The following is a 25,486-nucleotide window of genomic DNA, read 5'->3' on the forward strand; positions in this document are numbered from 1 at the left end:
GTGATCTTGTAAAGAAGCAATGAGTGGACAATAATTAAGGCTCACATTTATCCCATCAAACTGCTGATCTCCGGATATGATTTTGGGGGAAAAAGTCAGGGAAATTCCGTCATAGAAACAATAAACTTTGCTAAAAAAAACCTATTAAAAATAGCAAAACAATAGCAAATAAACTAAGAGTTAATGCAGTACAAATGTATATTAATTGAAATCTGTATTTTGAATAATTCAGTACAGTGAGAAAGATACTGCAGCACCTAAAATTTGTGATCTCTAGGATGCTGGGATATGTCCTTCGGTGAAGCCACTGAGGCGAGGAACACCAGAGCAAGGGATTGTGCTGGTGGACTCCTTCTGCAGAGCCGAAGCTGCAAGAAGGCCAGTGGTGTCCTGGGGTGTATTAGAAAGGGTGTGGTTAGTAGGTCAGGGGAGGTTCTCCTCCCCCTCCATTCTGCCTTGGTGAGGCTGCATCTGGAATATTGTGTCCAGTTCTGGGTCCCTCAGTTCCAGAAGGACAGGGAGTTGCTTGAAAGAGTCCAGTGCAGAGCCACAAAGATGATTAAGGGAGTGGAACATCTCCGTTATGAGGAAAGGCTGAGGGAGCTGGGTCTCTTTATCTTGGAGGAGACTGAGGGGTGACCTCATCAATGTTTACAAATATGTTAAGGGCGAGTGTCAGGAGGACAGAGCCAGGCTTTTTTCAGTGACGTCCAGTGATAGGACAAGGGGCAATGGGTGCAAAGTGGAGCATAGGAGGTTCCACGTAAACATCAGAAAATTTACTGTGAGAGTGACAGAGCACTGGAACAGGCTGCCCAGAGAGATTGTGGAGTCTCCTTCTCTGGAGACTGTTCCTGTGTGATGTGCTCTAGGTGACCCTGCCTGACAGGGGGTTGGACTAGATGATCTTTTGAGGTCCCTCCCAACCCTTAAGATTCTGTGATTCTGTGAAAAGAAATGTGTCCAGCAGGGCCAGGGAAGGGATTCTGCCCCTCTGCTCTGCTCTGGTCAGACCCCACCTGGAATACTGTGTACAGTTCTGGTGCCCTCAGCACAAGAAATATATGGACCTGTTGGAAAGGGTCCAGAGAAGGGCCACCAAGATGATCCAAGGCCTGGAGCACCTCTGCTATGAAGACAAGCTGAGAGAGTTGGGGCTGTTCAGCCTGGAGAGGAGAAGGCTCCAGGGGGACCTTATAGCACCTTCCAGGACTTGAAAGGGGCTACAGGAAAGCTGAGGAGGGGTTTTCATCAGAGAAAATAGTGATCAGAGAGTATAGGGACAATGGTTTTAAACAGAGGGGAGATTTAGGTTAGATATTAGGAAGAAATTCTTCACTATAAGGGTGGTGAGGAACTGAAATGGGTTTCCCAGGGAGGTTGTTGATGCCCCATCCCTGGAGGTTCTTAAGGCCAGGTTGGATGAGGTTTTGTGCAACCTGGTCTAGTCGTAGGGTTCCCTGCTCATGGCAGGGGGTTGGAACTTGATGATCTTTAAGGTCCTTTCCAACCTTAATGATTCTGTGATTCTATGAAGTGTTTCTAAATCAGATGTTTCAATTAAAATGCAGTCCAGATGGGCTGTCTGGTTTTAAATGTTTCATTAGGACTCAAGGCTTGTATCAGTATGAATTTCAAATAACAGTATTTTTATTAATATTGTAATTATGTGTGCATAGCAACTTTAATTGTAATCTGTCTTTCAGAGTACATACGTTCTTGTGGATACTGCTGATGTCTTGAGCTGTCGTGATCTAGAAAATATTCAGAAGTACCAGGTTCCTGTTTTATATGCAGATTTCATTTGGAAATCAATTGAAAAGGGGAAGCTTTTAGAGATTGATTCATATAAGGTTAACAAATCACATGATGACACTTCTGACCAAAGGCCTGGCAGACAGGGTAGGTATAAGTGACGTAGTTTATTCATCCATCAGTTTCTTTGGGAAACAATGTTTTAGAAGATGAATATGTAAACTTGCAATAAAGTTGATTAAAGAATATCAGTTTTTCAGAAAATAATTCTTGTTCCATTTTGTGGCTTCTTTCCATTTATTTTTTTTTCTTTCTTTTAATGAAACTTCAAATAAGACTTCAAGATGTAATTGTGGATAAAAAATTGAAAATAACAAAGAAACTACTCCAACGACTGTCTTTATCTGACTCCTTCTTAAATTTTTTTTTATTTTAACAGAACAAAGTGGGTCTTCAGTGGGTCTTCACTTTATTTTATGAATACTCTGATGTGAATCATTATAAGTTTCAGAACTACATATAATAATAAGATTCAAGACCCCTGCATTTGTGCCTTTGCTGTGTCATTGAGTCTGTTGGATAAATCTGGTTTTGCAGAGCATGGCTGAAGCTGGGTAGATCCATTCAGTACCAATCCTAAATAGTTTCAAGCTAAAAGTAAAACTGCATTCATACACTGTATCTATGCAACTTAAAAAAAAAAGGAAGAGAGAGAAAAGCAAAGGAAACCAAGCAACCAACCACACAAACTCCCCAATACCAACATTAGCCATGGAAGAATAATTCTCAGGCTCTGTGGTCAAGTGAAGAAGTGCAGCTCTCAGCTCCATGCACTAATTCTTTTTCCCGTTCCTGTCATAGAAGTCAGGGTGGTAGGAATAAGCACTAACATAGTCCAGGGATGTACTACTGAAGGGCAGTTGCCCTTCAGTACTTGACTCTGTGTCCTGCCAGTTATATGGCTGAACACACTGTGACCTTAAAAGCTATAACTTGCTTCAACATTTAAAATGTTCATGAATATGAAGTGGTAGTATTTGTTTGATTAACCATTTGTAAGTTAAATTAGAGAAAACAGCTACTATACTAAGTGAATAAATGTTTTGCTTGCAGCTGTGGAAGACCTGTCATCTTCTAAAAATAGAAGTGCCACAAAGAAAAATGAAAACAACAATTACAACCCTACTTTTTTTGAAGATAGTGAGAGCAGAAATGAATCTGAAAGGTAAAGTAAAATAAAATATGCATTTTGATACATCTGTGTTGATATTTCTATAAATTGAAAAAAACCCAAAACCAAAACAAACCTCCACTTCCCAGTCTGTTTCAGTGACTTCTGGAGACAGCTCTTGTTATCTAAACAATGTAGTTGAAGATAAAATTGTTCTTTATTCATGTTCTGTATTCTGTGTAGATGAATTTATAATGGCTTCTTTTTTATTTTTTTTTACTTGTTTCTCTTTTTTTTTTTTTTCTTTTTGACCTTCAGATCTGATGGTGGAAATTTATTTTACATTTTTCCTTCTCAGTGTCTCAGTGTACACCTACAGTCCAGCTCCCTGATACATGCAAAGCTACCAATTCTGTAGGCATTAATATGATTCAAGTTTTATGATTGGACATCTGCTTATCATCACAGTTTTTTCTTGATTCACATGAGTTTTTGTAATCCAGTCTGATTCATTGTTTTTAGAAGTGCTGAGCATCTGTGTTTCTCTTGAAAATTCTTGGAAGACCTGAAAATGAAGATAACTGAGACTGCTTTTAGCTGATAGGGAAGCAGAGTTGTTTTAACTGTTTCTACTTAATGAGTTAAGACAACAAAACCAGCTCCCACACTCTTAAATGTATTAACAAGATGCAGTTTTCACTTTTAGAGACTGCTGTTCAGTCATAGGGTAGGTATTTGGCTCCTCTGTAGGAATGCACTGGAAATTACACTTTGTCTAAATGTCCTGATGCTAAGGGATGCAATTACACGTATAAATCCTCATGTGGAGCTCAGAAATAAGGGAGGAGTTAGCTTCAGACAGTACAAGCAGCTGATTAAGCTATTAAAAAATTAACATGTAACCAAGCAATGAAAATGCATTTATCATGTTGTTTACATAGTTTTTTTTAAAGTATGAAGATTGAAATCTAGTTTTCAGCTCTACACTAGACATTCTGGCCTGTTCATGCAGCAGCTTATCCAAGTGGGATTTCACATGTCAAACTTTTTTTAGTTGTTATTTTGCTGCTGAAAAATAGTTCTGTCTTTTTACATTAGTTCTTACTTTAGTATGAAGTTGCAGCCTATTACAGCATGGTATTTACTGGGCATACATTATTTTAATTGCTCTGATTCTGTTTCATATCTTACAGTGAAAATGATCAAGATACTCCTTTTTTTCCCCAAGATTTTGAAGTTGCAAAATACAGTGTCCTTGAAAAAGTAAGCCCTTCTGTTATTGTGAGAGAATTGTAGGGGGATCAGTAGTTGAATAAAAGGTTTACAGTTTTAAACACATTAGCAATAACTCTTCTATGTCATCCCATACTGCAATGCAAAGAGAAGTACTGAAAAGTACTTCAATGCTTTATGTCTTTCAGTGCAGCCTAATTCTACCCACATAAAACTTTGCTATTACTGCTGTTTGCTTCTGACAAGATACGTTATCATGGCTGTTATGTGTTAAATTGAATTTAAATTTTTAACTTTTCTATTAAAATTCTTTCCAAACACAAAAATTATTGAAGTGTTCAGCAACCAATACAGTGAAGCCCTGAGAGGAGCTTTTGCTTGTTACTATGATACAATTAATGACTCATTCTGCTTCTCTTCTTAGCCAGTGTGTGTGGTTCTAAACAAGGAGAAAAGATAAGTAGGACAAGGGAAAGTACTTGGCGCAATATCATGTGAATGAAACATACTTAGGCAATAAATTTGGGGTTGGGGGCTTTATTTATCTCTCCATTTAGGTTAACTCCAGTGAAAGCAAGGATTTTGTAGTTATTGAGTTACAGTGTGCCCTAGAGCCTTGTGCGTTTCCATTTCGACTATATGCACACTTCAGTACATCAGATGGAGCTGAGGTATGAACCACTCATTGATGTTACCTGTTTGTTTCTTTGTGCGTGCTGAGTGTACCCACTCCAGAGCTTCAGATGCTTTTCATCCTTCTTTACAGGCTAGTCTGTGGGTATAGATAATAGGAGGTCATTCTGTTAGGCTCTGCGTTTATAGTTGGCTCCTCTATTCTGTGTTTGCTTACAACTTGCTCAAAATAAGTCTTTTGGGACTTGGCTGCAACACAGCATGGTCTTGGATGCACCTGCCTCATACTCACACGTATCTTCCTAGCAGTATCTAAACTGTATAATGACATGTTTACATGCTGAAATGCTGTAACAAGTGAAACTCTGGACATGTTAGTGAGAGAAAAGCTTGTCTTTAGGGCAGCCCGAATGTTTCTTAGCATACAAGTTACATGTCCACTCCAGGATAGCACTTGCAGTCTGTGTCACTTTAACATTATATTCAAGTCAAAGGAGCTGTACCAGGGATGAATTTCGAATAGTTCAATTGATAGAACAAGTTCTTCCAGCACACATTTAGATGAACCTATGTTGTCACTGTGGGGTTAGTATATGGAGCACTGTGCTTGTTCTTTGTGTCCCATGAACCCTTACGAAAGCACTGCCTTGCTGTAAACAAATCACAACCCAGAAGGTTAAGTGTGGATTGTCAGCTGTTAGAGCAAGGCCTGGTAAAATGGATTCTTTAAGTCACTATTTAGTTTCTTTGACTAATTTTACTCTTTCAATTTACAGAATCATAAACAATTCCTAACTGGTACTGCTGAAGAAATCAGAGAAAAGTACTGTACTTTTATTGCAGACCTGAAGAGCCAGGATTTTCTGCTCAGAGAAACTTTTCCACCAGAAGCAGAATCTTTAGGTTCTACAAAGTTGCAAAAGGCCTGTACAACTTGCGTGTTTACACTTTTCTTTCCTTTACAATTTGGTTTTGTTTCAAGTTTTCTGAATGTGGTAAACGTTGTATAGATTACCATGATGCAGCCATAGGTTAAGATAAACTGTTTACATGTCAAGTTTTGGAATTAATTTTTTTTCAGAATATTGAATGAAGTACTAATTCAATCAATGTGATACATAAAAAGTGATGTGCTGATATAGCAAACAGAATTGTTGTGTGATGTATGACTTTGTCAGAATTATTCTGCACACTATACAGATGTCATAGGCTTGATGTAGATAGTATTGGAATCAGTAACAGGACTGCCCTCAATGACAATAGCAGATAGATTCTGCTCCCTAAAATACACTGCAGACAATGTTTTACTGCTTTTTAAAATGGTTGTAGTGTGACAGAATTTTTTTCTCATTGTACTTTACCTGCTTCTCTCTTCCACCATGGTTGGCTTCTATTATAGGGCACAGCTGGCACTTAGATTATATCCAGCAATGTTGAAAGGCCCACATATGTCCACCAGTGATCTCATAAGCCTTGTGGTTAATGCCATATAAACAAGTAATGTAGAATATCCAAACTTGCATGAGAATTGTACAATGGCATCAAGTTTAATGGCAGTTTCTGGAGTTGTAGAACACTGAGGAAAAGCTCAAGTCAATTTTTAAACAATGTTTCTCAGAAGAACATAAGAAAATCTGTTGTCACAACTCTCTATGACGTATGAATTTAACTGGTTTTCATGGCCTTTCTGTTCTCCCGTAACTTTGCTGCTCCTATTTTTTATTTTCATGGAAATAATGTCTTTCCCACCAGAGCTCTCTGAAAGAGACCTGGTGTCATCTGAGAGGTGTTAGAAAACACTGGCCATTTTGAACCATCTGTTCTTTCACCAGCTGTGCAAAAAAGGAAATGGCTGGGGTCTGCAGGCTATTATTTCCATATACTTCTGTCTTCTTCAAGACTTCATGTCTCAATTTTCAAGAGAGGTCATGGCCACCTGCCTGCTGTGCTGTCCACTGGGAAGAATTTATAAAAGCAAACCTTCCTTGAGCTCAATGGGACCAAAGAAATTATACTAAACATGAATTAACACTGTATTTTTTATGATAATAATATAGTTCAGTTATCTGTGCGAGAACATCGCTGCTATTACTTCCATCTTCGTCTTTTCACTGGATTGTGTTTATTTTACTACAGTTACTTCTAGAAGAAGCCATCCATTCAAGTGTTATATGTGAGGAAGTGAGTGACTTTGTGGAACTGATCTGGGCAGAAACTGTTGGCCATCTGGATAGTTTACTGCTTGAATCAGTGAACAACATAAGCCTAAATGATGTAAGTTAATTCTTACTGTTCTGTGAGGAAGAATACATAAATGCTGTTAGAAGTATTTTTTTCCCAGCAAATGTGTATGTTGTGTTTCAGATTGTAATTACACTTTTGATACTTCTGCACTTCAACAAATCTGTGCTTCAGAAATTTTTGTTTCAAATTTTGTTTTAGAATCATGTCACTAGAAAAATGCTGTAATTCTTAGGCCAGATGCCTGTCTTTTCCATTTTATAGCAATTTACACAATTCCCATGGGAGTATCCCTTCAATGAGATAAGTCAGGTCACATAAGAAGGTATTCATAGAAGACATTGCATAATAGCAGGTGGCTGTCTCCTGCCATCTTTCGTGTAACCATGCTTCAGTCAGCCATTCTCTTGCAATGAAAAAATAGTTCTAATTATAGTCCTTGTCTGCATTATCAGATGGCACATGTAATTATCACACAGCTACTCTTGAAGGCCTTTGGATTTTACAGCTGTTAACAAGGGTAACTGCATATCCACCCCCTTTGTTAACAATATGGCTTGTTAAATCCCACTTTCCCACATACCTCAATTCTTTTGCTTTGCTCCCGAGACGTTTAAGAGGATAATGTTTATTCATCCAATTTAGGTTCATATAACTTCACAAATGGCCAACAAAATGTCTGTTTAAGACAAAAGTGTTTTTCATCTCTCTTATCACTGAAGGCAAAGTTACCTGAAGATTATGTTAGTTTTAAATTGGAAGACCATTGCCAGTAGAAGGTCCCCAATTCTGAAATTACTTTGCCCTAGTCTTATTACATGAAACTCACTTTTGATGCTCTTCAGTTGATGTATGGTAGAAGAATATTGCTTTCACTTTTTGATGCAGAAATAGTACACATTTATGTAGGTTCTGGTGACTAAGCAGTACATTATTAATATTGTATACATGTACTCAGAGACAGTAGTGAGTGCACTGCATAAATCAGCAGACGTAAACTAAATGCTGTTTATGGTAAGTGCTTTTTATGAGGTGCAGTTGTTTGGATATTAAAATTCCTAACATATTTCAGGTAGGTGAAATTTGATAATAATTTTATAAACAACATTCAGTCACTGGAATCTTTTGCAAGAGCTGAACCATAGGCTTAAAAAATTCTGTATCTCAATGCATCAATCTGCAAGAATATGATAAAACTGTTTTCCCTAACTTTGCCCATGTATAATCAAATTGCAAGCGAAATAGCATTTGTATTGAAAGAAATAAAATCTTTGGATTTTTGAAAGACAATAGTTAAGTGTGTGGCTATTCAGTTAGATTAATCCTCTATTTTTTTCAAAGGCAGAGACAGAAACCAGTCTTGGATCAGTACTGAACTGCAGTAAGACATTGCTGTACAGCCTCTAATGTCAACATTTTACTAGATATTGCCTGTGGTTCATGTAAATTATAAAGCATTTTGCCTTTTTCCTCTTGCATTGAAAAGACAAAATAATATAGTCTGTGAAAAATTTCCAATTGAGAAGGAATATACAGATACAGGCAAATCTTATGTCCTGTATGTCAGTACTTCTGTTTTATTTGTAGATTGCACTTTATAATTAGGACTTTGACTCTGCTTTATGTATTTTAGGACTAATTAGTGCACTTCATCCATGCATTAAAGCTGAATTAATAAGATTTTAAGGAACATTATATTTCAATCAGATTCATATTCTGTTTTATTTCAGGGAGGTTATTTTACTGTCTCTTAGCTCTGCTTGAGGTACTTCACAAGTAGCCCAGTATAAGAGCAGCATAATATCCAGCTTTTAAATACTGTTCTCATATACCAGCTGCAAGAAAATACTTTGTGGGTATCGCACTAACAAGAGTTAAAGTTGTATTTCAGTGTGGAATTAAATTATGCATTATCTCTATTTATTGTTCTGTGCTCTTTCTGCAATAGCTTTCAGTTCAATAATCTCTTATTTTAAAGGTGAGCAAAGCAGAAGGTATTTTACTCCAAGTAAAGAATGCACTGGATGAGGGAGCTGGCGAGGCGGCACTGCGAGAGATGATGATGGAATTCTATCGAGTTATACGTCACAAAACTGAAATAGACTACACAGTTTCCAAAAAGTTGCTATCTAGAAAACAGGACCTGTGTCAGGTAACTTTCTCAGATTGCTAGGAAGCTCTGATCTGCACTGTGCTACAACAGTTTTGAACATGGTCACTAGATAAATTGACAGGATAGTTTGCCTAGCTAGTTACAGGCTGTCAGTTAAAAAAATTATTTGTTGGAATCTTGTGAGTAGAGTAATGCTCAGGAGGGGAATGCAGTGGGTTGAACAGGAAGACTAGTTGCTGTCCAGATGGTGATGAGTTACTACTGCAATCATTGTTGTGATGGCCTCTTCAGGTGAATCAAAAGAGAATCACAGAACTGTTAGCGTCCAGCTGATCCTTGCAACTACTTCAGCATATATATAATCGCTTTCTATTGATTACCTTGAATTATATACAACATATATCTAAGCTATTTTAACTATATACTGTGACTGTTTTGTGTACCCTTTCCTTTCTTGCGTCTGCAGGAACAGTTTCCAGAGATTATTTACAATTACCAATCAATGTACATCTTGGTCTGTTCCTAATTCTACAGCAGAAACTGCCTGGGGGAGATCCCTGGACTACCTGGATTGTTTAGTGCAAGAAGTTAGCACATTTAAACTGATAACATCTATCAGTTTGTCTAGGCACAGCTGGCCTGCCTAGGGGGATCTTCAAGGATCTACTCCCCAGATGTCCCCCTGAGCTCCTGTGTTAATTAGTCAGTTCCTTCATTTTGAATCTGGCTAGGAGTTCAGTCAATCAGGAGTTCAGTTACTGTACTGTCAGTCAGTCCATTGTCTCATCGTTGCAGAAACTAGTTGGGAAACTGTGAGCCTGCTGGGCTGATTGCCAATGAGGTGTGCTGGGAGTGCACACAGATTCAGCCCTTACAGGCTGGCTGCTCTTTAAGGGCAAGCAGATGGGGCTGGGGGTGAAAGGCTAGGGCAGTTATACCACTGGCAGTGCCTCTAGTCCCACAGTACCCAAACAGGAAGAGCAGGGCAGGTGAGAGTGACTGCTGGTGACAGTAGCCAGGGTCAGTCCAAGTTGCCTCCTCATTATGGCTTGTATGACAGGTCCAAAGCCAAACCAGCAACTTGAGTCCACAGGATCTGGGTCAGAACCAGGGAGATGGGAGGCTGGATGCAGGCATGTTAGCAACATAGCTCAGCCAAGAGACCAAGAGCAAGAGCCTAAGCTAACAGGCATCTCTTGAGCGAAGGAGGGGCAGGAATTGTCTGAGTCTTCTCACAGCTCTTTCAAGGTTCCACAACTGCACTGTCAGAGCTGGCCCTGAGCCCAAGCAGCCAGCCCTCTGGGGAGGTGAGAAGCACTCAGAGCTCTCACAGCTACATCACTCTTGTAACTCTAAAGCAAACTCCCATTTCCTCCTTGTATTGCAATTATAATTAAAATTCCATAGATTCTGCCAAAGATGCCTCTTTCTGTTGGCAAAAGATACCCAGAAGTCAGTCTTCTGTAAGCCACAAAATATAAAGGTGAGAGAGGTGAGGAGGTGCCTTACTGTTCTAAAAGAACAAATGTTCATAGTATTGTTAATTAAAACCTTTTGCTGTTTCTGATGTAAGAAAAATACCTATGTCTCCTAAAGCTCTCTCATGACTTAGCGAACTGTACAATCTTTTCATCCTCCTTTCTCCCACTCTAAGAAAATTACATGGGTGGTTTGTGCTACTGCCCTGGCTGGATAGTGACGTCAGGGACAGTATGGAAGATTCTGACAAGTAGGGATTGCCTCATAAGTAAAATCAAAACGGTAACCAAGTACAAATACTGGTTGGTGGAGCTGTTATGAGCAGACTCCATTAAAAGCTTGATTTGGAGCTGTAGAGAAGAAGTTGAACTCTATTTCTCATATACCTTTTCCTTCTGAATTGTTTTCAGTACGTTCTACAGCTGTTTGCTCTTGTTCTAAATGGTGTCTAACAAGTGGAAATGTTATTTTGGATACTCTATTTAATTGTTACAAAACGATTTCTTTATATAATTCCGTTTGGTTTGCGTGTTTCCTTAACTAAAATATATCACTTACTCATAATTTTTTGTCTGTATTTTCTAGCTAATCAGAGACATGCTTAATATATGTGAAACAAGTATGTCGTGCCCAAACCCATCATCTTTGGCCAAGTACCGAGCTCTGAGGTGCAGGATCGAAGCTGTTGACTCAACAAGTCATGAATTCCTCAACATTCAACAACAAGTGTTAAAAAACAATTACAAGTGAGTGTTTAATAGTTATGCAATTATTCCAGTAACATTCAAGGTATAGTGCCCAAAATAACTCTGAAGAGGACTGAATTACCAGGTTCTGTTACTGTGCAGTGTTGATTGTGCTAATGGGATTGCAAAGCTGGCATATTTACCATACCCTATGCTAGAATGAAAGGGAGGTAAATTAAAAAAAAAACCAAACCTGAAAATTATAATATGGTTCAACTTCTTTTTTTCTGTTTTTTTTTGTTTGTTTGTTTTTAATTGTGAAAAGCTGTCCATAAGAGCTATTAAAATAAGATATATGCAGTCTAGTCTTGTTTACTCTGCTTCTCAGTATTTATTGAGAAAAACAAATAATTTTTTTCTGCATTAATAAGCATTATAGGTATGGGAGGGAATACCTGGTCACCTTTTTTTTTATGTACAGAACTTGCCATCCTTTTCTAGTTCCCTTTCAGTTGTGTGAAAACAATGTATTTCTGGGAAGTTACTCTGCAGATTTGACTATCATTCTATCTAATGTTCTTGACATTGGCTTCTAACTGGGCACCCTGTCTCTTTTGATGAAAAAAAAATTTAAAATGGGTAAATATAGAGAAACTAAAGAGAGGGTGGTACTAGAAATGGGATCATCTGTGGTTAAATCATTAATACAGGGAAGAATGAAGTGGGCTTCAGTTACACATAGATAGTCACTCCAAATTTGTTTTTACCGAGTGAATATGCAGCTAAGGTCTAAACCAGCAACTACTCGTTACCAAGTGGTTGTATCCAAGTATATATTGCCCAGGTATGGAAGGAGTATTGTGCCTGGAACATGGAAACTTCCCTTTGTCTTCAGCAGAGTTCAGTAGTGGACTTCCAATTGACATTTTGTCTAATTTTTTTAAAGTAATTTAAAATTAATAGAACAATGGTTTGTGGCACTCAGTTCTGCACTATAGTTCTTTGTGATAGAAACAACTGAGTAAAGTTTTGGGGAATTTGCTGTTAGCTGAATTAATGGGACTGTTCTTGGTAGACAGCAGTTATTTATGTTAGAGCCTATATACTGATTAATAAACTAATTCATTATAAGCACAGGATTTTCCCCAAAAAATTTTGGCTCTACTCTTACACAATAGGTAAGCCTATGACATTGCAAAAAGTAGAACACATTTAGTCCCTTTCAGTCTCTGCATTTGCAATCTTAGTTTTTAATCAAAAAATAATTTTAAAAAACTTCGGCTGCAGTAGGAGCATGTTGAAAGATCAGAGTCCAAATAAAGTTCTTAAAAAGAAGAAGAAAAAAAACAACTTCACACACACAAAAACAAGCAAACAAACAAAACCAAAACAAACCCCTTCAAATAAAAAGTTCATAGAGCAGCTTCATAAATTAGGATGTCTCTCTAATCCTCAAATAAAGAAACCACACAGTTGAAGTAAAGTGTTCAAAATTACAAAAGAGGCTAAGTCCTATTTACCACTATTATTTTAGCATTTAGGAACTTAGAGCTTGACTGAAGTTTATTAAATCTTGAAAGCATGAATGTTTGATTTGTAAATGGGTCTTTATGCTTTCACCATCCGGGTACTATATACTTGAAGTATCTGAATGGGAAATTATGATCTTTAAGTCCTCTTCTCCATTACTTTGTAAATCATGAGGTCCCTCACTGTGTGACAGTCAGGAATGCTAGAAGTCTGAGGTATCTTCTGGGTATTTCATAGGCAATCACTGTCTTTACACTGCTAAGAGCTCAGTCCTTAGTCCAGAGCCTGTTATCTGAGGAAAAATATTCTGAGCATGTGCTTAAGCTGAGGGAAGGTGTGGAGCATTCTGTTCTTCACTCAGACCTTTACACAATAATTAAGTAGAGCATTCAGCTAGCAAGGATAAAAGTAAGAAGCAATAAGGAGGGAATCTGAATCTTTTGGTTTGTGTAATTACTAGAAAGGAAGGACATGAATCTTGGTGACAGATCTGTCCAGTAACTATTGTATGTAAAACACACGAATCTTGCTGGAGGTGTGATTGCAGCCCAAGTTTTCCTCCTCTCAAGCGTATTTCTTAATTGGGAAGTCTTTCTTAATTGGGAGCTATTACCTCCAGATAGCCTGAACTGTGATATTTGTAGTTCAGCCAAGACAGTGAGGGCTCTGAGTTTTCTCATTAAAAGAATTTTTAGTACAAGATAAATTTGCTGGCAATAATTTAAATACTTACAGACTCTGAGCTGCATAGAATTATATGGGGTTTTATGTGACACATCTTTGAATTTAGATCCCAAAATGTCAAGATCATTTCATATGACTTTAGACATGAAAACACATTTTTTAATTCTCCTTCAACATCAACAAATAGGTCTTGAAGTTAGTTTTTAATCTCTCTGGTGATTGTTCTTGTATGTTTGTATGTTCAACAAACAAGCTGAACGTTACTTTGAGATTTGGAATAAGACTTTCTCTTTTAGAAGTGGATTGATCTTTAATGCACTTTCCAAGTCATGAGGTCTCAAAAATGGTTTCAAATTTCTTGCAGTAACTGTCCAGTGAGAATTTTGCAAGTTTATAGGGTTGGCAGAATAAGTGAAACAGCAGAATTTCTGAGCAGCCTTGGAAATATTCAGTCCTTATTCCATGCATCATCTGTGTGCAACTTCATGGGAATTCTTTCCAGGTAAAAATTTACATTCCCTTTTTTGTGACAATGAATCAGGCTTAGCTATGTTCTTAAATATATTTTGGCTTCTAAATGTATTTATTTTTATGAAGTTTTTTTTGCATTATGTTTAGCCTGGTTTTTACTGTTAACATTCATATGAACATCCATACACTTCCACAGACATCTGGAAGGAAAATCAATCTCCTGTAATGATAAATTTAATTACTCTCCAGGTAGATTAGGCTTGAGATGCAGCTATTTGGATATGATGATGAATCGTGTGGTTTAAATCCAGATGAAAGATGAGAAAGTGGAAAGAGTAGGAAAGCAATGGCTTTGTGGAAAGTTTATTTGGTTTTATGAAAAAATTGCATCGATGATGTCTTCTTTCCTATCTAGATAGGTCTTGTACTTCATTCATTGTGTGACCTTCTTTTTCTCTAGAGGACTCCTGATGCCAAAAGTGGTTGTTGAAGATCATGGTGTGGAAAGAACTGACGCTGGGAATCTGGGCAGTGGCATTTACTTCAGTGATTCTGTTAGGTCTGAGTAACGACAATATCTCTTTACTTTATCGTTTGTGTATTCTTTTTACTTTTCAAGTTAAGTAGATAAATGCTTCATACGTTTAAGGTAATATAATGATGAAGTTTATTCCTGTCCATCTGCTCAGAAGTACTTGTGTATCCTTAGCCTGCTATGATGTTTAACATAAAATGTCATGTTAACAAAATGTATATGATCTTTCTTTACATCTAGTGCCAGTATTAAGTATTCTTTACCCAGTGAAATGGACGGATCCCGGCTTCTGGCAGTTTGTGATGTTGCACTTGGATCCTGCTTAGATTTGGTTGAACGAGATTATTCGTTAAACCAGGCACCCTCAGGGTATGACAGTGTGCACGGAGTCCGCAGAACAGCAGGCACCTCTTCAGACTTCGAGGTACTGACCCCGCAGGACTGGGCACTGGAAAAGGCACCACATTTTGGATTTATTATACTGCTGATAGATAATGAATGAGAGTAACCTGCAGTTCAGTCGAGACACTAAATCATTAGACAGTCATGAGTAAAATCACTTTTGTGTCCCTTGTATCCCCTAAAGTGCATATAAAAATTATAAGCCTCTACACTGTTATTTGTAAAGAATTCTTGCAAGAAAATGGTACTTAAAAGAAAGATGTAAATATTATATTTTATTATAACTGAATCATTGTATAAATCTGTGGTCTGTGATATTTAACTTACTATTTGGGACCAATATTCTATTCTGTATGGAATAAGAAATCACTATCATGGGAAGTTCATTGTTTTAGAAATGAACCCAGTGGATAAAAATCCCTGTCCTCTTGATTTGGTACTGTAAGGGAGGGATTATAGCTGTAGTGGCACAGTAACAGGTACAGTTGCTCTCTAAATATCCAACAGATTTTTACTTTTTTGGTTTTAGTTATTTTGAGGTATCATTGTGCTTGATGGAATGTGGAGAATGCAAACTAAGACGATAACAGATGCAAGTGATATGTCTAAAATTACGTGTCATTGAGGTTCACCTCTTTATCAATTTGCATTGTTTTAGCTTTTATCTACAGCTGTGTTCTTATTGTAACATACTTTTCTTTGTTTCTACCAGGATGATGAATTTGTTGTGTATAAAACCTGTCAGGTTAAAATTAGATATGTTGTTAAGTTTTGCCTTGCTGAAGATCAAATCAAACCGTTTCAGCCTGCAGTTGGGATGGAACTGGAGCAAGATACCAATGAGCCGGAGTCGCCATGTCATTTACAGCATGAGAGTAAGAGATGGTTTTTGTTTGTATATTGACTTGCTTCCAGAGTTTCCTAATACTTATCAGAACCCTTCCTGGAGTACTTGTATGAAGATAACATCATAAAGAATAATTTGTAGTTTATTTGCAGATGTTACCGAATTAGTGTTATGTGTCATCTGTGTAGCATCTGTTTAACAGATTTCCTCTAGGTGTAATTACCAAGAGCAGTTGCAACTCCTCCTGTCACAGTGTGTTTCAAAAGAAGCACTTTTGCATAAATCATCATATGGTCTTTAAATAATTCAAATGCAAGATTCTAAACAAAGACCTTGTAAGACCGTAAGGAGCTATTGTGAACTGATGATCTCTTAGACAGCCTACAGATCAGCAATGCAACTCAAGCATTCATAACAGAAAATGAGTGGTACTTTTGTGTGTGAATTGCATAAATAAAAATGGGCCATTGATAGAGGATTAGTTTAAATCATGTTTCCCAAATGTATATTTCAAAAAAGATCTGTTTAATCTTTCATAAACTCTTTGTTTAGGCTATGCATTGCCAAGTGCAAATCCTTTGAATCCTGAAAAAACTGGTCTTCAGGACAGATTGGGAAATCCGATCCCTCTGGAAGGTGTTTATATCAAGGGGAGGATAATAGACTTTGTAGCACAGGTAGAGTATGCTATTTATTGTCCTTTTCCATAACTCAGCCCTGAAAAATTAATCTGTTTGTTTAATAGTGTTTTAGTCAAAATACTGTTTAGTCAAAATACTATTTAGACAAAATACTATTATTTATTTACTATTATTTACTCTTTTTCTGGAAAAGATTATGTTAATATTTTAGAAATTAAAAGTTCTACAGCTCCTTGCATGTTTCTGGAGATAACCATTTGTCAAGCACTGATGAATGTTATACCTTCATTTCTAAGGTACAAATAGAAGTTCAGGATGTCGCAGAATTCTTGATGTTTTGCAGTGCCAAGCAGTTATGCTGTTACACTTAAAGTACTGATGTTTTAATCACACTTTAACATTACAGTCATGCAATAAATATTCTTTCTAGGTAGTAATGTTTCAGACCTACACCAATCATAACAGTAAACCAATTGAAGCTAAATATGTCTTTCCTTTGGATGACAAAGCTGCTGTTTGTGGATTTGAAGCTTTTATCAATGGAAAACACGTAATTGGACAGGTAAAATGCTATTGTACTTTGCCTTTGATGTAACTACTTCAATGTCAAGATCTGAAAGCACTTAATTAGTGATGAAAATATGCAACACTAATTTTGGTTTCTCTCCTGTCCTTTGTTGTTAGCGCTTGACTGGATTTCAAGGTAGTCATGTCATTTAAGAGAATATTGATTAAGTTTTCTGTCTTTAGAAATGAAGTGACTTATTTTGGAACAATCTTTCATAGGTTAAAGAAAAGAAAAAAGCACACAGGGAGTATCGGGAAGCCATCAGTCAGGGTGATGGAGCTTATCTAATGGACCAGGATGCACCGGTATGTTGAATACTGTGGTTTAGTACCTGCTTGAAAATTCTGCAGTTGTCCAATTACAGATTCTTTGCTGAATCGTGCCTTTATCGGGAAACTCCTTTTTACTAGAACTCATTTGAACCACACATTTGATAATTTTTAAAGGCAATTATTGTTTGTTTAATATGTGCTGTGGCTTAAATAAAACAGATACCTCTCTTTCAGGTGGTTCCCCCCCTTTATTTTTTTAAGTTTGAATTTTTCACTTACTATTGGTCTGTTTTTGCCAGAAATGAAGGAATTATTGGAAGTTTGACATTTCATATCATAGCCCCATCTTTCCCTATACTTCACCAGAGCCAAATAGTCGTTTCTGTATTAGCATTTGTTCTCAGTGTGCCTAAATACCTAAATACCTAAATTGTATTATTGTTTTAGAAAGCATAAACTTTAATTATGTCATTAAAGCTAGTTTGTGGTTTTTGGTTTTTAGGATGTTTTTGTAATAAGTGTTGGAAACTTACCTCCAAGTTCTACAGTTGTGATCAAAATCACGTATATCACTGAACTGAGTTTTCAACATGGTTCTATCACCTTTCATATGCCTGCTTCTGTGTCACCATGGCAACAGGACAAAGCATTAAATGAAAACACACAGGTTTGTTAAAATACTGTCTTAAAATACCATCTTCTTGTTTTGAAGCAGAAGTTCTGTATCTGTAGGATTGTAGTTACACAAGAGGCTTCAGGAAGTTTATGATTTTTCCAATTTTCATTTATTTTCTTTTGTTAGAAGGTAATTGTAACCACTCCTGTTATGAGGCAATGTGAACATGCACTTAGGAATGCTGTGGCTGGTAGAAAACCTCTGTGTCTGAGGATGCATTTGCTCCTGCAGGACTTAAAAAGTTAACTTGAGTTGGCACATGTTAGATCTCATCTTTTGAGTTACCTGCTGTTTGTGTGCTGCTATTCCTCTTTGGCTTGCAAAGGCATTGTATTATCTCCATCATGAAATGGCAGCCAAGCGTTTGCTGAACATTGTGCCATTATTATCCTTCTCTGCTTCAGGAACAAGGTTGCCCACCTTGTTTGGATTCCCTTGATGGCTTCTGAATTCTCCAGGTGGGAAGGAAGGTCATCTCTGTGTTAAAATGCTGGCAAAGAGCCAGAAATGGTCCTTGTGGTCCTAGTCTCTGTGAAATCATGTAGCACTGAGTTTTGAAGTTCACTGTGTCCTTAGGAGAGAAACATGCAGCGGTTATTCTGAATTTTAGCTACTGTGATGCTCAGATAACAAAGCTATATGATTAAATGGAGTTCCATGTAATCCCAACTTAGGGACTTAATAAGAGAAAGGATTTCCAAGGCAATTAAAGTGTCAGGAGGGACATACAAATATTTCGTAACTGGTGCAGTTAAAAATGTTTTTTTTTTCTTTGTAGGATACAATAAAAAAAGTTTGTGTTAAACAAGTAAAACCACAGAAAAAGTAAGTTGCTTTCATTACTATTGTTGTCTGGTTTAATTTATCAATACCTTAAATTATTAAGTTAAAAAATTTAAATTAACATTTTTCTATTTACAAGAAATATTTGTTGGTAAGTTGCATTATTTAGTCTAATTTTGCCTTTCACTCTGATCTGTTGTTAAGCTTAGATAGGTAATATAATTGAGGAATAGCTTCTAATTATTATACTTTTTCATTGCTAAATACTTCCTTTTGTTTCAGATAAATTCCCAAGTCATAGAACTCAGGACCATGATGTTAATCTTTTTCAATATTGTTGTATTTAATATTTTTGCCTTTCTTAGCATTTGCATTTTAGATAAAAATTTGTAATTATCTGAAACTGTGATGTACTTGGTAAATTAAGACTTCTTAGAAACTGAGTTTTATAGCTTTATTCCTGGTGACATTTCTGCATATGGCCGTTCTCAACCAAAATAACAAGCAATGCAGGTGATAGTGGCAGTAAATGTACAAAAACTTAATGCTATTCATATTTCCATATAAAAAAAAGTGCTTTTCATGAGTATGTCCTAGTTTCCCCTCTGTTTTGTCTACACAAAACTACATCTGTTATGATTTTCTAAAGTTATATTTAATCTTGAAATAGTGTTTCCTATTATTGACTTGCTTTTATTCAGTAAAGTTACTGTTGGTTAGTAGAAATACTGTACTGGTTAGCTAAAGATTTGATGCTGGTTTTGCCATATATCAAGAATAAATTAACAAGTTCATACACTGCACATACAGTTGAAAATATAATACAATTCATATTCTAAATTTAAAAAAAAAATAGATAATGTGAATAAGAATTGGAAAAAGAATATTGTGGGAGGATGGAGATCAGGTATCTCTGTCTCATTCTTTCCAGTTTCAAGTTCTAGAGGGAGTAGCACAAAGACATCCAAGTTAGCTGAAAATATATATTAACATAATACATTTTTGTGGCTGCAGGCTCATTCCCTCTGCAGATATTTTGGGGCGTATGTATTGCATGTTTTATCCACAAGCATCTTAAGGATAATGGATATGTGGCTATAAAGAGAAAATAATTTCTCATAAGATATGCAGAGGATATGCAGATTCATGGTATATGAATAAGAATTGAGATTAGGACTCAGAATAGTCAAGAATATTTATTGAAATGGGCCCCTGTAACCAAAGTGCTGAAATGCAAGGTTACGCTTAGATGAAATGATTGCAGCCCTGTGCTTCTGCATCTTGGAAGATGATAACCTGGAATACAGCAACTACTGATAAATCAGGGTTTATTACTCACCCAATAAGTAATGAAGGTGGAATGAACAGCCTGTGATACTGTGGCAGAAATGGTGAATGCAGTCTTAAAATATACAAACCAAGAAGTGGTGAAGAGACAAGATTATTTTACTTTGTCAGGCAAGACTGACTGAAATTGGCAAAATGCCAAGGTGAAGACCTTAAAAAAAAAAATAAAGCAAACAGAAACATAAAAAACTCAAAACCAAACACAACAACACAATAACCCCAGCCTCAAGGACACACACACTGACCTCTGTCTGCAAATTGGGAGGTGATTCCATGACATTGTATGGTATCTTTGTCTTTTATGTATCTTGTATTGTATGATTGTACCTATCAAAATGCTTTTTAATGTAATTACAGAAATAAAATAAGAAGCAAAGATGGGAAATTAAAGCTGAATAAGAAAAAATGACATGCAGTTTTAGCAGTGAGGTTTGGAATGGTTAGCCAGGGAAAATTACAAACTTGCCTTCTCTGAAATCCTGTTTGGCTGTCCATTATGAAGCTTTACTTTAGAAAGTAAAGCATCATGTTAAATGAAGAGATAATTGGGTAAAATGTTGTGTAATGTCTTGCAGAGATCATGTCATACGGCCTCTTGATTCCTTCTAACACTTTTTCACTGTGAATACCCATGGTGAAACAGCTGTTTATTCTTTGGGTATTCTAGAGACAGAAGCTTGTCTAACTAGTTCAGTATTCTCCACTTTCAACCAAAGAGTTAAAAAGGTCAGGGAACAGCTCATTCTCAAGGGGATGTCATAGCATGCCTTGGAGTGTCATTCAGGTGTTTTTTTCTCTTTTCTTTTTATTTAGTGTATTTTCTGTGGATATGTCTATTGAGATGCCATCTAGTATTGAACGCATACATAGTTGGACACATAAACTTAAAATAAAGGTAAATTAATTCCACTGTAACTATGCCTCTGCTTTGGCAGTTCTGCTGTATAGTTTAAATGAAATTTTTATTCCAGAAAACAATTGTGCTAGATCTGTCTGGCTTTGTGCCCTGCTCATTCTGCAAACAGCTTGGTCCTCTGTTTCTTTTGGATAAAAATTTCTGTTCTGCTTGAAGCCTTTCTGTTTTAATTGTCTTCTTATCTAAAAAACATTCAGGAAAGTGAATGATATTTTAAAGATTGTAGTATGTAAATAGAAACTGTACCTTGTAAACTTTCTATAGCCTTTTTGGCAAAAAGCTCTGGGACCACCCCTGTTAAATTTGCTGTCATTATTCCCTGTTCTTACAAAATAAATAATACTCACTACTGTCAATAAATAAATTTTTAAATGCCTGTTTTTCTCATCTTCTAGAAAACAGAATGCAAGGCTGTAATTCAGACTGTGGAGAACAGCTCCTTGGATGTTAGTGGCTTTGTTCTAGATATCTGGATTTCACAGGTCTACCTGCCTCGAATGTGGGTAGAGAAGCATCCCAACAAAAAGAGTGAGGTACTGCATAACTTGTACTGCTCATGAGGTAGTGAATATGCTAAAACACAATGCAGACACAGTTTAGTTTTGATGGGTAAAAGATTAAGAAAAACGTCACGCCATGGACAGTGGTCAATTTGATGTGTTTTATTAAGCTGAGTATTTTCCAGAAAGGAGTTTTCTTTTCAGTTGCGTAGAATCAAAGAATTGTCACTGTTGGAAAAGACCTCTAAGATCACTTTGTCCAACCGTCCACCCAGAGGTGGGGGAACAACAGGACCCACCCAAACAAACAATAACAACAAAAAAACTCCCACAACCACACACCCCACAAAACCAACACCATCACACAACCCACAAAAAACCTATCATGCCCACTAGAGCATGCCCTGGAGTGCCACATCTACACTTTTCTTGAATACCTCCAGGGATGGTGACTCAACCACCTCCCTGGGCTGCTTGTTCCAGTGCCTAACTACTCTTCCAGTAAAGAAATTCTTCCTAATATATGGTCTAAACCTCCCCTGGCATGCCTTCAGGCCATCTTGTTGCATTTGTTTTATCCTTTGCCTCGTAAGGAGGTAAAAGTTTCAACACAGTGCCCAATTATTTCTGTCAAAACACTTTTTTCTAACAATTGTGTTGCTGTTCATGTTTCACAGATATGTGACTACAGTGTTTGATAAAGATGTTGCATTTGGAGCAGTGGAAGTGAAAAAATATCTGATGGCTGAAGCTGGAACTGAGTAACTTCAGGGTCATGCTGACTCTAAAGGGCTGTATTTACAGCTTACACACAAATATTTATAGAATCTGTCAGTGTTTTATTTTAAGGCATCTGGCCTTTCTAGATTTTGCATTCTGTTGTAGTTATTACTGCTGCAGTGATTGTTCCCAAAGGCATTTGAATCTTTTCTTTTTCACTAATAAGTGAAAAGTACACAGCCAGCTCTTCTAACACTCTGGATCACACATAAACAGAACCCAGCTGTGGCTGTGTCACAGAAGAGTTCATTAAAAAAAAACATTAATAAAAAGTTAGCTAGGAAAGGAAGGACCAGTTAAACCCCTCTTACCTTCACCCACAATAACTCCTTGCCTGAGAATTACATTTAAAACTTAAAAAATGTGTTTGGAGGATATTAGAAGCTGTTTCAGTCTCCCACATTTCTTGTGAAGTCTCTGGCACTTTTAGTCATTTTCAGCTCTGTTTTCTGTTTTTTTTTCTTAAATAAGATAAAATGCTACAGAGCTGAAATGTAAGGTCTTGCTGTTACCAATCTGTCAAATCAGTTTTGAAATTGATTAAGATAAGTAAAATGACAGCTAAGATAGTTTTCCTTCAGACAATAATGTATTTTATTTTTCTTCCTTTTAATCAGAGTTGCCTAGTTTAAATGCATTAGTTAAGGGATTTATTTCTGATGACTGCAGTAATACTGATATTCCTCTAAGGAAAAGAGAAAGAAAAAGATGCCTATTTGTGTTTCCAAACTGCAAACTTTTCCTTCCCTACTGGAAACACTTTCACTCCTTCAAGCATTTCATTGTTCCACTTTTGGAAACCTTTGGTTTTTATAGCATATCTGTTCCTACCAAGAACAGAATGCTCTTCTAGTTTACTTTTTTTTTTTTAATTCTGGTACTTCTCACAAACTGATGGTGGCAATGATGACTGTAAAACATTATGTCTGTGGGGTTTTTTATTTTCCTTAACTAGTAGAAGAGAATCCTGTGTTATTTACAAAAGAGTGAATTAGATAGGAACATGAACCCATAAAGTTCCTTTTTCAGTTTCTCAAGTGAGACCTGGGATATAAGAAAAGGACAGAGAAATTGCACTTTTCAGGCATTAAGAGTAAATTATGCATGTTTGATAAAACTTTGAAATATGGCTATATTCTGCTTCCATTCCATAAGAAAAATGAAGATGGTTGGCTTCACTTGTAATGGAATAGTATTTGTCCAGTGCACTGATGATTTTGTTTCTTCCTCGACAGGCTTGCATGCTTGTATTCCAGCCAGAATTTGCAACAGCACTTGAAGAAGTGCAGCTGTCCAGTGAAGTTGTTATTTTATTAGATTGCTCAAATTCTATGGCAGGATCAGCTCTGCACCAAGCAAAGCAGATTGCTTTACGTGTTTTGGAACTAACTGCTTTCAGACAAAGAGTGAATGTAATAAAAATTGGCACAAGTGAGTTTTTCTATTTCCTTTTTACCTGACAGCCACCTTTTACCTTCTTGTCCTGGCTTAATTTTATGCATGTCATTATTAGCAGGCCAGCACAACACACTGAAGTGCAACCAAGATCATGCAGCAGTATGGAATATTTCTACTTTGATATTGCAGTCATAAAACTTAAACTTGTGTTTCCATATGTTGCTACATGCTTAATATTTTAATGCTTTTAATATGCTTTATTCACAGATTTCACAGAATTTTCTTCTTTTCCAATGAACATCATAAATGATTTGGAATCTCTGAAGGAGTTTATTACAGTAAGTAAATCAGTTTGCTTGTCTTCTAAAAAATGCTGCTTTGGATAGGATGTTTATCTTTGCAAAGTGTTACATGACTTTTCCTCTTTTTTCTTTTTCTTTAGGCCAACTTCTGAGATTTTTCTGTAATTTAGTCTATTTGAAGTCTATTTTCTCTAGTAACAAGCACAGCCACATCTAAATATTAATTCCAGTTTGGTTTTAAGTGATTTCTTAGATTATTATTTTGAAGCTGAGTAGCTATCAGTGCTAGGACATTTTTCAGTGTTTCCTCCTAGATTTATCTTCTGGAGTTTCATACCTCTCACTGCCTGCTTACAGCAAAAAGAGAGGAAATTATTGACTTTCTCCTGGATATCTATAATTTGTGAGTGAAGGCAGCACTTAGGCCAAAGGACTTACAGTGAAAAGGAAAATCCTTTTGGCACCAAAAATCAGATGTAGACTTCTTAGGCCAACAGGTTTTGATTAGTACCATATCTTGTCAGTACCAGTAGGAGGCTTCTCATCTGTAACTAAAGCTTCTTGATGCTGGCATAACATGTAAGTTACTGATATCATGGATGTCTTGAGAATGGGATGGTAAGATGCAAATGGTGATCAATGCAGAGTAATGCAAAAGTGGAAAACAACACTAACTATAACGGTACAATGTTGGGCTGCACCCAGAAAAGAGATGCTGGAGCCATTGTGAATAATCCTTGTCAAACAATAGCCCAGTGTTCAGCAGCTGTCAGAAAGCTAAACACTTAGGTAGCTGTATAAATCTGTATGACTATGGCATCGTGAGGAGTGTGTGTGCTTCTGGTTACTCCATCTCAAAGAGAAGAGCAAGAGAAATGGAAAACAAAGGTTGCCAGATACACGGATGTCTTGCTGTACAAGGAGAGGACTAGTCCTCATTTATTTTTAACCTCTTGAATCCTCACATAGTCATCTCTTTTCCAGAATAAACAGAAGATCGGACTAGGGATGATTACTTGCCATTTCTCACATCTTAACAATCACAGGACACCCAGCAAAATGAGCAATCAGCAGATTTATAACAAAACAAAGACCAACAAAAACCAAACGGTCTTTCTGATGCATAATGAATAGCTTCATGTCTTGTCGTGCTTTATGTTGAGGCTAACCTGCAATTAAATTCAGAAAATGGGGTTTTAGATACAGTAGTTTAGATGAAAACACCAGTTCAGTAAATCCCAAAACCCCTGATTAATGAAAGCTCTGAAAACAGGGTAGGAGTAGAATTTACCATTTTTCTGAACAATTTTGCTTGTGCCTTATGCTTAAGCCAGAGAAGATACAGAAGTTACTAGATGGACCTTAAGCTCTATCTTTAACAGTAATTATAGGAGAGCAAGAACAAATAAAATGTAAGAATTAATTATTCATATTTGGAAACCAGGAGTCATGTATAATAAAATCGAGATTAAATGATACATTGTATGTTATTTTAGGAAAAAGTGAACTAAATTCGACCTGTG

At 36.7% G+C, this 25,486-nt stretch overlaps 1 protein-coding gene across 3 annotated transcripts in view; it reads left to right on the top strand.

The window, feature by feature from the left end:
* The window catches only part of PARP4 (poly(ADP-ribose) polymerase family member 4), a 49,266-nt gene that overhangs the window by 5,202 nt on the left and 18,578 nt on the right, over positions 1–25,486 (top strand). For all 3 annotated transcript variants that reach the window (XM_051627251.1, XM_051627262.1, XM_051627272.1), the window contains 21 exons: positions 1,707–1,902; positions 2,869–2,980; positions 4,120–4,189; positions 4,717–4,830; positions 5,569–5,715; positions 6,929–7,066; positions 9,012–9,185; positions 11,211–11,371; positions 13,890–14,027; positions 14,457–14,555; positions 14,772–14,955; positions 15,646–15,808; positions 16,333–16,457; positions 16,852–16,983; positions 17,208–17,294; positions 17,764–17,928; positions 18,716–18,762; positions 20,881–20,962; positions 21,379–21,516; positions 23,499–23,694; positions 23,929–23,999. In XM_051627251.1, coding sequence (XP_051483211.1) covers positions 1,707–1,902; positions 2,869–2,980; positions 4,120–4,189; positions 4,717–4,830; positions 5,569–5,715; positions 6,929–7,066; positions 9,012–9,185; positions 11,211–11,371; positions 13,890–14,027; positions 14,457–14,555; positions 14,772–14,955; positions 15,646–15,808; positions 16,333–16,457; positions 16,852–16,983; positions 17,208–17,294; positions 17,764–17,928; positions 18,716–18,762; positions 20,881–20,962; positions 21,379–21,516; positions 23,499–23,694; positions 23,929–23,999 — 2,739 coding nt within the window. The remainder of the gene's footprint in view (positions 1–1,706; positions 1,903–2,868; positions 2,981–4,119; positions 4,190–4,716; positions 4,831–5,568; positions 5,716–6,928; positions 7,067–9,011; positions 9,186–11,210; positions 11,372–13,889; positions 14,028–14,456; positions 14,556–14,771; positions 14,956–15,645; positions 15,809–16,332; positions 16,458–16,851; positions 16,984–17,207; positions 17,295–17,763; positions 17,929–18,715; positions 18,763–20,880; positions 20,963–21,378; positions 21,517–23,498; positions 23,695–23,928; positions 24,000–25,486) is intronic.

This window comes from Apus apus, chromosome 1 (assembly GCF_020740795.1).
Source record: "Apus apus isolate bApuApu2 chromosome 1, bApuApu2.pri.cur, whole genome shotgun sequence".
Lineage (NCBI taxonomy): Eukaryota > Metazoa > Chordata > Aves > Apodiformes > Apodidae > Apus > Apus apus.